At 35.7% G+C, this 15,890-nt stretch overlaps 1 protein-coding gene across 1 annotated transcript in view; it reads right to left on the bottom strand.

Moving 5' to 3' along the window:
* Positions 1-4,528: 4,528 nt before the first annotated feature.
* The window catches only part of PRDM6 (PR domain containing 6), a 111,636-nt gene continuing 100,274 nt past the window's right edge, over positions 4,529-15,890 (bottom strand). Inside the window, exons 9-10 of the mRNA XM_010000480.1 lie at positions 11,510-11,686; positions 4,529-4,643 (exon numbers count right to left, since the gene is read on the bottom strand). Of these exons, the coding sequence (XP_009998782.1) occupies positions 4,529-4,643; positions 11,510-11,686 (292 nt within the window). The remainder of the gene's footprint in view (positions 4,644-11,509; positions 11,687-15,890) is intronic.

The raw sequence follows: 15,890 nt of genomic DNA, 5'->3' as shown, positions 1-15,890 counted from the left end.
TGCGTTACAGTATGACATGATTTGTATCATAAACCTATACAAACAAATTTCAGAAAGATGGATGAGAAATTGCTTCAGCATGTGACTGCACTGGACTATTGATATCCAGTCACTGAGAAAACTGAACTTGATCTCACTCTCTTTGCACTGCAAAACAGTTTGCCACGTTCAAGCCTCAAACCCCTTTTGGCAGCTCATGAAAACTACTGTAAGACACTGATTATTTGAGCCTTCGATGCACAAACATTTAAACATATTTGGTTTTCTGCATAGCATGCACAAAATTCCTTACATAATCGTAACATAAAACAAAGGCTTACCATACGGTAATAGAAATGTTTTATTAATCTAATATATTTACATTTCTTCATCTTCTTTTTAAATGTGTGCCTGATATTTTCATTTAAACACTATGTAGTCTTTACAGTTGATATCACAAGAATACAGCTACATGCATGATTTATTGGTCTTTTGCAGTAAAAAATATGCAATTTCATGAGGTTTAAAAAATGCAAGCAAGCTGTTTACCTTTCTAACTACAGTGTCATTATTATTTTTATTACAACAGAGGAACCCTTCTGCATAATCTATATCTATCGGGTGGCTTTATGTACTTTTTCAGATCGGCCTGATGATGTAAAAACTTGTAAAATCTAGACAAGATATTAAAAAAAGCAAAAAAACCAAACAAACAAAAAAAAACAACTTCATGCTGTGTCCGAATATTTTATTTTCTGGATTCTTATCCAGCAAAAGGACGGAAAAGTGCTCTAATAGTAATTAAAAATATACATGTATATTCACAGTAATTGATGACTTTCAAAAGCAATGAAGAATTGCTTTTGGATTTTCACTTGTTTATCAATCTGAAATCATATAATTTTGTCAGCTAAAGAAAGAGTAACATAACATAATGGCACCACACAAATAATAAATAGTAAATAAAAGGAGAGATGATGTTACCAAAACAAAAAGATATACACGTAATTTCTTGTAAGTTTCTAATAAGTAATGTGCTGTAATTACTATATTTTTCCCAACTCAGCTTTCTGTCATGGGAAGACAATAAAATTGTATTTTAAAAGAAAATATTTGGGTCTATAACTGCAGGTTCATAAAGGACCAAACATCTTTCTGGAAGGAATAACTCTGTGAATGTATAACATATAATTCCATAATTTAAAAAAAAAAAAAAAAAATCAGAACTAGGCACAACTTTTAAATATGACTTCCAACATGTTCAGGGTTGGACAAAAACCCAAATAAACAAACAAAAAATAAAAACAACAAACCAACCAAACAAATTTTTATTTATTTACCAGACTACAAAACAGAGATGCCAAGTGTTTCAGAAATTCTGAAATGGCAGGCACATAAACACGACATTTAAATACAATTGTACTACACTTACCGCTTCAGCTTACCATGTGCACCTACTGTATTCATAACAGATGTAAGTGTATGGTTGTTCTGTCAATATATGAACAGAAACTCACTCAGCATTTGGGAAGTGCAGACAGGAACTAGATTCCATTCAGTTTAAACTTAGGATATATTTTAGCTTGTCCATGTTGATTTTACATTTGCAATATTGTAACAGAATGTCAAATGTTGTACTTAAAGAAAACCCACTATAAAATCACAGGTTTTTTCTGAATTGCTTTGCATGCTGCCAAATCTGTTGTGAAAGTGCAAAATAATAAAAAAATATAAAATATATAATAACTGAAATTGTGCTTGGGCATCTGGAACAGCATAGTGATTTACATGAGAAAGAATTCTTTGGAAAAAAAAGGAGTTCTGCAGAAATCCTACTCTGGTGCATTTTTTTTAAAATCCAGTAAAATCTTGAAAGAATTGATCTGTACTTCATACCTATTCATGAGAGTATTTAGACATTTAATTGAAAACATATGAGTAAGCCTATCTATATCCAGCAGGGAACTTGAAATACTTGTAAGCACACTCTTAGGTGCCATTTGCTTTACAAGATTCAAATATAAATCCCTTTCTGCGAGAGACTGACTGCTCTGCACTACCGCTAACCATATCCCTGACCAGGGGAGCCCAGCTAGATAATGCAGCTGCAGAACTCAGTGATCCAACAGTTCACATTTGCTTTTCAGAGCATAACATAACCCTTTTCCCACTTATTCTATTTATAATGTCCTGGGCTTTTGGATTTGGGGTTTTTTTGTGTTTCTTTTTTTTTTTTTTTTCTTGCAGAAATTATCTACATCTGCAGTTCAAAAGTTAACTAAAAGCTGGTACCCCACAAAAATGTTACTTTTCATTAAGCCTCTTAAATGAGGGAAGGTGTGAACCATTAGGCATGAGGATCTCTAAAGTTTAGAATCAGATTTTGGGTTTTCTTCTGTTCCAGTTGTTCCTGCAAAGCTTCCCATGTTTCTCTGAATTTAAAAAACAAACAAACACATTTATATAGTAGCTAGGAATCTCTGTCATAGTTTAGAGGATAAAATCAGGCAAGTGGTAACAGAACTGCTCAATCCCCATTTCTCTGCACTGAGAAGCAGAGCTGAAAAATTCACAGGGTTGAAGCTTCTTTGTGAGATAATCTGGTACTTTCTAGAACAATGAGAAAAAAAATCATTTTTTTCCACAATGATTTACATTTTTATTGGCAGTGTAGTTTCTGCAACATAAGGAACCAACATCCCAAAGAATGTCTTAGATATAAATTCCTTTTAAATGTATTTGAATTTTATTGTATGCTCTTCTGCTGCTTGAGCTCTTTGCAGAATTTGTATTTGGTCTGAACTTGTTATTAAATTGGTAGCTGATTCTGTCTAGCCCTTCACAGAATTGGATACTTAATTCTCTACATATTTAAAATCATCCCCATATATGTTTTTAAAGTATTTAATATAATCAACTGAGCCCTTATGAGCCACTCAGTGCTTCAGTTTTGGTGCAAAACTGAATGAATCTGTTTTAATCCCCATAATCTCCACAAAGATATTTTGCAGTTTTACCTTATGATATAGCATGACCTCAGAACTGTTTAGGTTTTGCTTCTTGTTGATGGTAGTTGTTGTGTTTTGCATTTTTTTTTGTTTTGGTTTAGTTGTTTTGTGGTTCTTTTTTTGTGGTTTTTTGTAGGTTTTTTGTTTTGTTTTTTTTTGTATGTTTTCATGTGTGTGTGGTTTTTTTTTGTTTTTACATTTTTATCAAACTACAGCTCTAACATTGAGAAAATCAATATATAAACAAACACCACTGGTCTCTGAAAGTGAAAATCATTCTTTGATTAGACAAAATCATTAAATTTGAAATACATCAAGGTTAAAAGCTTGAAAAAAGCCAATATGGAAATTGCTACATTGAACAAATGTAATGACATTTGAGACTTTTACATTGATGTTGGGAGTATTTTGGCTTCCTTTAATTCATGACTGTACCAGGCTAATTTCTGTGAAGTTAATACTATGAAGCCTCCAAGCCATTTACAAAGTATCTGAATTCAGATTTAGCTTCTGTTTTGAAGCTCAGATCAAGTATGTTGAAAGTTCCATCTAATACAGTAGAATTTTCTATTTGGTCCAAACCAACAGAATAAAAATATCAATGGATATAGCTTAGACTTGTGATCATTTTTCTTAGAAATCAGCAAGCCATTAAATCAGTCACCCAAATAAAAACCATAATCTTGAATTTTTGCTCCTCATTACACAACTTACACATAGACTGGAATCTTAAATGTTTAAAATACTTTCTACAATCTCTGTCTTTCATAGCTATTACACTGAATTTGAGAGCTCTATTTAGGATAGTTCTCCTACTGACTTCTTTATATAAAGTATATTTGCAGATATACAACAGTCCTTTTTTTTTCTTTTTTTTTTTTTTTTTTTCTCCTTATTTTTGTTCCAGATTATCTATGCCAATGCAATGCTGTTGAATGAAACTACTTGCATGAAAAAGTGTGCACAGCGTGAGGCATGAGACTATGGAAATGAAGTGCGCTTTGGTCTGAGGAGGCTGACACTGACCCAGATATAGCTCTTGATCACCTCCCATTCCACACAGCAATTTCTAGTATAGCCATGTCAAGATCAACTTAGCCCAGCCCAGCCATATGTATGGTTTACATCTGGGCACTTTGAGTCATGCTACAAAAAAAGGTGCAACAATAAACAAGTCCATGTGCATTCTCAGTCATAACTATGGGCAGAAGAACCCTTGAGATTTCACACTTTGGCATTAAATAACAATTATAAAGGCTTTTAGAATTAAAGCAATACATGGAGGGACTTGAAATGTTAACAGTCCCAAGTAACTTGTCAATTGAAATAAGACTCATCCCTAGTCATAAATAAATAATCTCTTTCCTGGTCTCACTTCCACGCCAGGATCAATATCTCTTAACATCTTACTTATTTTATTACTGCTCTTGGTTTTCTGGGACTGATTGAAAGTTGCTCAGAGGAAATCTTTGGTTTTGCTTAAGTGTCCGTGACATTTAATCATGACTTTCCTTGCAGTTTAATTCCAACCAGTCAATCAGTTAATCCACTTCAATTGATTCTGTGCTTTCTGTTATTGGCTTGCACTCATTGGGCATCCGCTGGTGTCGACTCAGCTGGGTGGCTTGTGTGAAGCTCCTCTCACACCTCTCACACCTGGTGAAGGCAAGAGAGAAAATTGAGACCAGGGAGCTGCTCTGGGGGGGGTAATGGGCTTTGTCTCATCCTGCCTAATCAGAACAGACACTCAAAAGTGGCTTCAGATTTTACTGGCTCAAGAGGTTTAATTGGTGGCTACTTCCAAGGCCTTGATGCCTATGATGGGACAAGGCCTGTCTGATTCAGAACAGTGGAATCTGTCAATAGACAGGGGGAAGGCGATTTCTCCAGAGAGGCCTGTCCTGCTGTAACTCTGATCACTGTCAGTTCAAATAGATAAAGAACAAAAAGAGATTTTTAGGAGTGAGCCATCAAAGAAGCAGCTTGTCTGCAGTTTTCTGCTCTGTAACCTCTAGGAGAAATTGATGACAAATAGAATTTCACCTTCTGCTAATTTAAAATCCACTATTGCCTATTGGAGGAAGAGAAATCACAAAGCAATAATCGTTCAGTGCTAGAGCAAGAGAAAACTCTGTTTATCTGGTCTGACTATGCAACATGGTTCATTTTAAATAGACACACCAAGTTAATGGTTACTTAATTATCTGAGAATGTCCACACTATTTGAGAAATGTATGGGCTGCACAGGTACTCAAAAGTCACCAGTGTTTGCTTCATTGTCATTTATGTCATCTCCCTTTTTGCCCTGTCCTCTCTTTAGAGACCTATCATCTCTAACATGTGTGAACAAATGAACAAAGCCATTGAATTTTGGAGAGAATAGGAAGGGGTTTATTTCTAGCTTGGAATGAATTTCCAATCCCTGTCCTGAAAGATAATCTGTTGTATTTTATCTCCTAACTACTGCCCTCTTAATTTGCATTCTGAACACTAAATTGAGGTGTTTGATGAGTCACAAATACAGATGCAGCAGATCCTTCTTGTACAGCCTTCACTCCAAAAGCCACCTTTGATTTAATGGTGCTGTGTGATGTTTTATCTTCAAAGAAGATTATCATAAAAGCATCACTGTGATGAATTCTTCACCTTCAAAGGAGAAGTGAGGAAAACAAAGGGCTCAGCTAATTCATATTCAGCTTTCTGTCTTCAGTGATGTGAATGATAGAAAGTGAATTGTCACTGACCTAGCTGCTTACAAAAAAAAATTAAAAAGAGAGAGAAAAGAAAGATATTTACACATATGCATAACTGTGAGATCTTCTTCACATTAGTAATTTTTAGTAAGAAGTGCTTTAAGAACATTTAGCACAGACAGAGAGTAATTCATTCAAGCTACTGTACCAATCTAAAATGTCAACAGTTCTAAGTTGTGTTTCTTTGATTGTCTTTCATGGAATATTTTTAGCAGCCTGTTCCACTGTTAAAAACTGCACTGTGATCTTGACAAATGTAAAATGTCAGCTTTAATGTATCAGAGCTATCAGCTCAATGAAAATAACTCAGAAGTATTGATCGCTTAATGATTTTGGGGTTATTCATTAATGTCTATGTGCAGATCATCCACTCTCCAGAGCTTCTGAAGTGCTGATGACACATTAGTGTACTGCTGATTGTTTATTAGAAAACTGATTAGTTACTGGATTAGTGTGTCAAAATATACTACTTTTCATTGCCTGACAAACTTGCAAATTATTGTATTATTTTTATATACATACATATCTATCTATCACAGAGGCATTAGAATCAATTTTAAGAGTGGGGGGTTAACTTAGTCTGTATGAGACATTGCCATCTATTTGAACTTGATAGTTTTGTTATTTTCATGTTTACAAAGACGAGTGCTTCGCTTGCTGAGTAACAGGAGGCTTGAATCCTTGACCAACCAAGCTGGAAGCAGTGCAGTTGCAAAATAACCTACAAAATAAGGTGTGGCAACACCTGACTTCTAAGTGTCTGTTCAAATAAATAAATACTTTATCAGGATGCCTAGGGACCATATGTGAATAAAAGAAAGTGATAAAAAGACAGAGTTACACATTAAAACCGCTGGCCATGAAGCTCTGGCAGACCTCCTTTCCCTTTCTGCAGCTTGCCTGGGAAGTTAGAGCTGAGCACCACCTTCACTCGTCACCTGGCATTGCTCTTGAAAGCACAGAGCAAGGCTCATTGTATTTTTTTAAAGTGTGAGTTCCCATCTTTGATCCACAAGCATTTTATGCCATGAGACTGGTCTAACTTCCCAGCTACAGGCAGCTCTGGGACACTTTCTTACAAAGGAAAGATGGGTGCTAAAGAGAGACCAGAAGACAGTAAATCTCCTGACACAAGCGTCTACCCATTGGACAGGAGGGATGTGAGTGCCAAGTGTCACTGCTGGTTGGGTTTTGCTGTCTACACTGTATAGCCCTTGGGCAAAACTTTTAATAAAGCCTTTGACAAGACATCTAAATTCCCTTGGCTTTCTCATACACACAGGTCACCTTCAGGTAGTACCCAGGATGTCTAGTATTTTCTAGGCACTTGCAAAGGGTGTGGATGGCGTATTCAGGACTTCAGTTTTTGGATATATAAGTAACTGGCTTACAGGAAGAAACCTGTATAAGGCCCCTGACTCCTCTTTTCAGTGTGGTCCAGAGAAGTTATTGCTGGACACAAACTGATAGGAACAGTGAAGATAATAGTTAGCATACCTATCTCATGGTAGGTAGGAATGGAAAGAAAGGCAGGAATATTTTTTTACTTTTGAATTATGATGTACTCTTTCCATCTATCAACTATCCTTTTCCAGCCTGTTGTAACAGAGTAATTACTGCAGTGATCTGTGTTTATGAGACTGGTGACGATGCGTATACATGTTTTTGTGTGTGTACTTCTATACAAGTCACACAGTTTTAAAGTTGTGTTGGAAGATTGAATAGTAGCCAAATCAAATCAGAAAGGAAAACAAGTCCACCTCTCATGACCAATCACAAAGTAACCATGGGGCTGAGCCCGGGCCTGGCTTTAAGACCTATCCTAATTTTTTTGTTAATTCTCAGGAGTAGGGATAAATAATGGCAAAAATGACACCTATTATCTGAGAGATCTCTTAGTTTCCGTTTAAGCTACCTAATGGCATTTGAGAGTAATTTGGCCAGCTCCTCACACAATGTAGATCTGAAGAAGCAATTAAAAAATCCTCACACCATGTCACCAGTGAAAACTGAATCAGTGTTTCTTTTTATTTATGATGTGTGCGTACATTCATTTTAATTGTAAGGAACAATGCTGTTCTACAACATTCAACCTCATCAAACACAAGACATGATTCTACCACAAGGTCCCCCTATATGATTTCCCTGGGTTTGGGTTGCAAAGAGAAGTGTTCTTAATTTCACAATCTACATGAACATCAATTATTTTTTAATATTTCTAAGATACTGGGTTTTCTGAGTTTGGTTAGGTAGCCCTCACTGTCACTGGCCTGCTTGTATGCTTCACAGTTCTTTCAAACATTGACATTCAGGATTTAGACAGAATTAGATTAATTCCCAAGTTTATGCCAATGTCTGTGAAAAGCTTTGAGTGAACAAAATATTTAGGGTCTATTTTTTAAAAAAAAAAAATCTCTATTTGATATCTTAAGAATAAATGTTTTTAAAACTAATTTTACCCAATTTTGCATTTCAGTAAGAAACAATGAAAAACACCTGGAATGTCCCAGTCTGAAAGAATTTGTCCATTAATTCTTTTTGGTATACTCCTGGATATTAGATGTCTGCATAACCCTGGTTCTGTAGTCAAGTCCCTTGAGTATTTAATTTGGCTGAAATGAAAGAGTCTAGGGGGAGGAAGAATTTTAGAAAATGGACAATAATTTTTCTTTTTTCTCCTGCCTTTTAAATTTGATTCAGAGCTTGGCTTCCAGACTAGCAGCCATAGTGGAGACTTCAGTAAGATAAGAATACACAAAAACTTTGCAGTGGTGAGGCTGACTTGATAGCTTGTGATGACATGAAAAGAAATCCTTTCTAACTGGACCTGCAGTCCAGGCAATGCAGCTGAAGCTTTGACTACAGATAACCTCACTTTGCATTGTTATCTGTAACAAAAAGCAAATAGAAAAGTCTTTCACCATACATCCAACATTACCTAGGACCTACAAAGAAAGCACCTTTTCACAGAAGAAGTTTTTTAACAAATCATAGACTTCCTCTTAAATAGCAATCATTTTGAAATATTATAAAATATTGTCACCTTATGCTCATAATTTTTTAAACCACCTTCTGAAAATAATAACAATACAAACATACACTTAGTGTCTGACATTGCCTGCTTAATCCATGTACAGTGTAATTTGTCCAAATTTCACTCACAAATATAACTGCCTTACTGTATTAGGAACAGCAGAACTGCATTCACAGTAGATGCAAGTTAAGTGGCTGTCCATTTTCAGCTATGAACTTAGTACTGCATTTAGAATTGTGCTTCTTGCTTTTAAAATAACTTAGCTAGAATTAAATAATTTAGCACTGTCCATGCATGGTCATTCTTTATAACAATAAAAATGTTATTAATTAGAAGTATGTACATTACCACAAATATAGATTTTTAGAGGTACAGAAACCCTATCTCAATAGACTTTTCCATTTTGCACTTTTTTGCTAAGTGTACACTAAAAATACTTTAGTAAACAAACATTTTAAACCTTAACTGCATGAACAAGAGTCAGAAATACTGTTTTCTCACATTTATGGTTCTTGCTCACTAGAATTTATTGAGATTTTTTCCTAAGCTTACTTGATACCAGGTTTTGGACCCCTTCTTTTCAAAGAAGGATCTAAATGGTGATGAGATATGAAGAGGAACTGCAGCTATCTCTTTTTCCTCCCACAGAGATGGTGGATCAATTTCTGGATAAGTTTCTGTCCCTCCTCTCTCAAATGCTTGCAGTCCTGAACGAGAGGCTTGCAGGACCAGGGCAAATGTATCTCTTATCTTACTAGCAGGGATGGGAAGATCTGCAGCTCCAGTTTTAGCTTAATGTGAAATTACTAGTTAGCCTGCTTGAAATACTTCAACAGGTCTTCCACAAAGAAAGTAGTACTGCTGTTTCTTGAGTTTAAGGAAGAAACTAAATTAAAATCTTACAATAATGAAATTAGTCCATGCATCACTGAAAAAGCAGTACAAAGCTTTCACATCTTTTGTTGCTCTGCCCTGCAACTTTAAGAATGGGCAGAAACATGCCAGAATACTTAAATACTTCAGCATAATCAGGGCAAACCAAGCAAACAAATCCCAGATGACTGGTTAATTGTCGTACATACCTTAAGCCCTTTCATAAATGGAAGGGTGCTGTAGCCAAGAACATTTTGGAAAAGGGGAAAAAAATTACTAAACCGAAGGGGAAAAATAATGACTTTAAATGGGACAAAATAGCAGATCAATTGGAAACATGACAAAAACAGAATGTTAAGGAAAAAAATTAAGTGGAGTCAACGAGGTTACACATAAGTAACACCTTAACATTAAAAGAAATCTATTTTCCATTTTGACCTGGAAACCTCTTCCATTAATTACTAAAATCTATTTACACAGCAACTAGATAAAATCAATCTGATTGCTCACACTATTTTTGGCTCACTTTCTATGGCTCTAAGTATTCAGTGGACTGGCTCTAGAGGAGTCAGTGTTTAGATGCTCTGAGTTTCTGTGTTTTGCGACATACAACAGTATCCTAGTCATCATTTCTGGTATGCAAGTTCTTCTGTGTTGGATGTGCAGCATTTAGTTCCTGGCTCTGTCCCCTTGCCCCCAGCAGAGACACGTATGGAGGCCATGCTTCCTTTCAACCATATATGGAGGCAAAGGATCTCTACTGGTATCTCTACAGAGCTTGTTATGAGGGGTTCTGACAGGCCCCATGGCTGATCTCTCTTACATTAACCAGATGGAGAGCATAGTACGGTAAAAGTAGAAAAGAAAGACAAACAGGGGAAAGTAGACAGAGGACAGACAGTCCTTGGAGAACTGGGTGAGACACAGACTTTCTTCTACACTTACTTGCATTCCAGCTAGAAACATCAGGTAGTTTCCAAAAGAAATAATATCAATACATTATACATTGATATCAATACAAGATATTTCTTCCAAAGTGGGGTTGTGCCAGGTATGAAATCCATAAAATTTGTGCCCGTCACAGCAATTTGTGCCAGCAAAGACACAGACCTAAATATGGAAATTGGCATTCTGCCTTTGAGAACACCTCCTGACATACACTCAGATTCTTGCACAGCAGAAGGTAAAATCCACCTGTGCTATGGCTGGAGTAAGTGTAGAGGGAAAATAACTGAGACTCAGGTCCATGCTTGGCTTCAATTTCAGTAAACAGAAACTGCAGAAATAAGCAGAGTCTGTTTAAATAAAAAGATCTTGACCAGATGACTTTTTTTTTTTTTTTTTTCATATATCTTGGGCAGTTGAATACCATCAGTTTATTTTTATGATTTTACCAAACTTATGCCACAAGCCAGAGTTACCTTTTCTATGCAGTGATTCTGAAGCTAAAAGATGATGCATATTTCCCCCACATATTTAACCAGATCCAAATCAGATTTTATGTGAAGTCCCATCTACCTCAGCATATAGACATGAAAGACTCATTTTAACGTTCCTACAGCGTAGCCTGTTCCAGTCTTGAGTGTATTTTCAGATATGGATCCCTGGCAGCAGTTTGTTATTTTATTAAAACAACCCAGTTCTCCTCAGAGGACAGAATATTGCTTGGGACTTGCGAAGCACCCAAAACTGAGCCTGGTTTAATTCTGATTTTAGCCACATCACTAACAGTTTTGTCTGGTGGTCCAACCTTGGCTTTCAAAGGGAACCCATGCCATGTACTGGTTGATGCTATTCAACAGCAGCAATGCCTTTCCCTCTCTAATCTCATCTGGTAAAGGCTGCTGGCTTCTAGTACTTACTTGAAAGGCTTTTCCCCAGTGTGCGTCCGGATGTGATTGTTGAGTGTGGTGGCACCGGCAAAGGCACGACCGCAGTAGCCACACTTGAAAGGCCTGTCGCTGGAGTGCGTAACTACGTGATTCCTCAGCTCTGAAGGCTGTGAGAAAGACTGGGAGCAGTGACCACACTGGTAGGGCCTGCAGTGGGAAAGAGAAACACCATGCCATCAGTGCTTTCTGTTGGCATGAGCAGGAAACCGTATGGGTAGGAACATCTGGTCTTCCCAGTAATTGCCAACTGTGGGTATGCTTCTCTGGGGCTTTCTTGGGAGATGCATACTCAGAACTTCTGCTTTGGAGGAATCTAGATTTTTTCAGATAATCTTCTTTCAATGTGAGGTGTTGGAAAACATAACTACCATGTTACAATTATCTTTTGGTTTTCTTGCTGCTTTTGAAAATATTTGCATTTAATTAACACATTTCTCCTATACAGACTGAAAATGCCTTTTTGGTGATTTTGAACTGAAACCCAGAATCTAGGTGTTTCACAGCACAGTTTGTTAAAAACAAACATAACAAACAAACAAAACTGAAGGATATGCTACAAATTTTAATCACAACAGACTGCAAACATATACAAGGATACACAACAGCTAAGTGAGACAGAACTGTTGAAATGCAAATACCATTGCTAACTCAAATAAAATCAGAAGAAACAAAGTCTATGTGTTCCTGTTTGGTAAAAGTTGTTTAATATCAAAGTCCTACAGGTTTTTGTTTTTCCTTTTCACATTTGTTTAAAGTTAGTGACAGAGTCCTACATTCTCATGATCATTTATTTAAGAAAATTAAGAAATTTTCTAGAGGGTTATTAATGATTTTTACCCTGCAAAACATTTCAAGGCACAGCTCCTGATATCTGCATTTCTAGAGCCAATGGCCAGCATCAGCTTACTTGGTCTTTCTTTAATAAACGTGTGTGTTTAAATGGCTAGAAACCAAAACTAAAAGGAAGGAGACAATGGTGCCCAAGCATGTACAATTCAATTAAGTGCAAAATAAAGTGAACTATCTCATTTGTCAAGTGAACTGCTTAATTGTGGCTACTTGCATGACTGAACACAAATACTATTATTTTACAGTGCTTCAGAGCACTGAACCCTGATTGTAGAATTTTTTAACTTGATTAATAGTGCAGTATTGGTCAATAACTCAATAGTTTCCAATTTTAATTATTTACATTTTAAAATCTAACTGGTCTCCAACAAGTTTATATGTAATACATAAAAGCCACGGAAAGTTTACTTGACCTAGATGATGTGGTCCTTAAAAAATATATGAAAGTATGTAAAATAGTATTTTAAGGAAAAAAAAAAAAAAAAAAAAAAGAGGTACTGAATATCTATTTCTCTTATTGGAAGAAAAGTTGTTCCATGTCAGTCTTCTGCTTTCTTGAAGTGCATGGTTAATTTGCACAGAAATATTTATCAAATTTGACAATTTTCAAGTGCTAGTAAGACAAATTTGATTTGTGAATGCAGACTTGTTTGTCTGGGTATTTTCAAATCAAACACTTTTAAGCAATAAGAACACTTTAAGATATTCTATATCCAAGAAATATTGATTTTTCTTTTTAGTAGTGAAAGGGACCATTAACATCTGTTAGCCTCTGGTTATTTATTTTTAACAGCTACCACAATAACTGATAGAACACTACATAAAACAAATTAATCCTTAATTTTTTTTAACAGTCAATGTGATTAATTTAATACAGTCACATCATAACTTGACTGTAAATAGCAAAAATTCCAAACTGAACATTGAGATGCCACGTAAAAATTTTTTACCCCTTCTATTAGCTCAAAACAATTTCTTTGTTTACAACAGACATTACTATATGTACTCAGAATACATTTCACTTCACCTTGAGCAGATGCTCCAGAAAAAGAACCCTGTATAAAATCACTTCTTGTTACATCATTTTGGCTACTTTTTTTATTCATCCACGTATTGGGAGAACAACTATTAAAGCAGTTACCCTCACCATTGCAGGGGATGCATTTTTTCAGTTTATACACAGGTGATTCTGATTAATACTAAAATGGGCAGAATAACTACTTTTTTCCAATCTAGTCACATGACATACATTAAACCAAATTATTTTAAAAACAGACTCTATAAAAGGATTTAAATCCTATAATAACTTATAAACGGTGTATCTAATTTGCACAATTGCAGATTCAAATATGGCAAATATTGACAACTTTTGGACACTACTTTTTTTTCCAATAGCAAAATAAGTCATTCAATAAGTGTAAAAGTAATACTCTGGTTCTCTGGCAACTATTTTACTGTGCTCAGAATTTTTTCTTGGCAGCAAATAAAATCAATATGTTGTTTTTTCAAAAATGAAAGTGGTGCAGAAGGACTGAACATGAGCAATGCTCGGTTCACTGAGTACATTGACATGGGCAGAGCAGGCTTGTCTTTGATGTAGCAGTTATATCCTCTGCCATCACTTTGGTCTGCCCTGGGACAAAGACTTAATATGGTGACCTCTTTATAGCAGAGGTTTGCAGACAGAAGGAGCAGGAACACAGTGACAAAAACAGTGGTCTTCGTAGGGTCTATTTTCAAAGATATGCTGCTAGACTAAATGCAGTCTCAGCCCAGAAAAACTCTTTTCCACTGGAATAACCAGGAACATATTGTACCTTCATGAGCTTCAAGATATCCATGTGAATATAAGCATAGCTTTGTTACAGACCACATATATGTTGATGTTCTAAAAAAATAATGTTTGAACAATATGGATGTCAAACATTTCATATGTGAAAACCTACATAGATAAAATATTTGCAGATGTACAGGCAGATTTGCAACCACGAAAATAATGTTTGATGAAAGAACATGCTGACTATCTGAAGAATTCTTTTTCTCATAAAGTTTGTTCTCCATCTATCATGTACCAGAAACAACATCCTTTTTCATGTCTCCATTATTGTGTTTTCCACAAAGTTTCTTGTAGATCCTTGCAAATGTAAATCAAACCTGATCAAAATCTTCTTATACAATATGTTTATATTATATTTAAGAACAGCTAAACTGCTATATAGCAATGTGCAGATGAGAATGATGTGCTGACAGCCATAAAAAGCAGTTTTAATGTTTTTCACTAAACACCTACCTACATGTTTCTCTAGTTCTTTGTCTTCCTTTCTGAGCTTAAAGAAAGGAAATATGCTCACCTAAAACCAAATTATCCTATCATACAAATTGCACTCTCGTCATTAATCCCATGCACCATCTAACAGCTGTCTAGGTTTCCTGCATGTGAAGTCCACCAGGCTTTCCTAGAGACCCTAATCTTGCACTCCCTGAATACATGATGCTCCACCATAGGAACACAGGCCATTTAAAGTGAAATTCAGAAAGGAGTAACTGTAATGTAATAGTTTTCAAGTTTTATAGTTATCTAGATTTTTGAGCTTTTCCAAGTTTTTCAAGTTATATTTTCAAAATGAAACTCATTAAGAATACATTTTACACCCCAATTTAGACAAAATCTTGAATTTTTTTGGTGTTCGGTGATGTCTTTTCCTGTCTTACAGTTCTGTCCCTTCTGTACCTGATTTTTGCTGGATGAAGCTACATTGTGTATAAGACCAGTACAAAACCCATACTCCCCTGTGAGGCTTATTGAACCTCAACACATCTCATGTTTTGTGCATGTTAAGGAATAACAATAGAAAAATCCAGATCTTTGCACCTGAATAGCTGCTGGCAGACAGCTCTATATTTAGATTTATTTGGTTTAGATTTTCCTTCAGCAGAAGTCACACAGCTTTTAGTTATTTATCTTGTACAATTCCCTGCTAGAACAATATACTTTCCAAATCCTGAGTCCAAAGTACATCCATCCAATATAGGTTTATTTTATCGCAAATAACTTATGGTCTGAATCATTAAAATCCTGACAAATCTTGTAATAATTTTTCCTCTGAATTTTGAAATTCTTTCCTTTATGATGAACAATATTCTAGTGAAATCTCCTCAGAAGTGAATTTGCTGCTTTCAGAGGGCATGTGGAATCCCAGTGCAGTCCTGAGTTTCTGTCTGTAGTGTTCTCATTGAAACACTGTCGGATCAGGGAGACAAAATACCACCTTGCTGTAAATTTTTCCCCTTAGAAAAATCTAGAAAAGCACCAACTGAAAGAAGAAAGACTGACATTTGTTTGAAAGTGCTTTTCACCTTGTTCAGTATTAAGAAGAAGCAAAAAACCAAATTGATTTTTGTCAGGGTTTCAAAGCATGGGATGCAGGGTTCTATGGAACCCAGGGCAGGGTTTCATGGAGTGATAGAGACAAGGCTTTCACACCACAGCCTCTACAAAAAA

Source organism: Chaetura pelagica, unplaced genomic scaffold, assembly GCF_000747805.2.
Source record: "Chaetura pelagica isolate M959 unplaced genomic scaffold, ChaPel_1.0 scaffold16, whole genome shotgun sequence".
Taxonomy (NCBI): Eukaryota; Metazoa; Chordata; class Aves; order Apodiformes; family Apodidae; genus Chaetura; species Chaetura pelagica.
The sequence above is the reverse complement of the archived record's forward strand: the minus strand, read 5'-3'. Positions and strand labels throughout refer to the sequence as shown.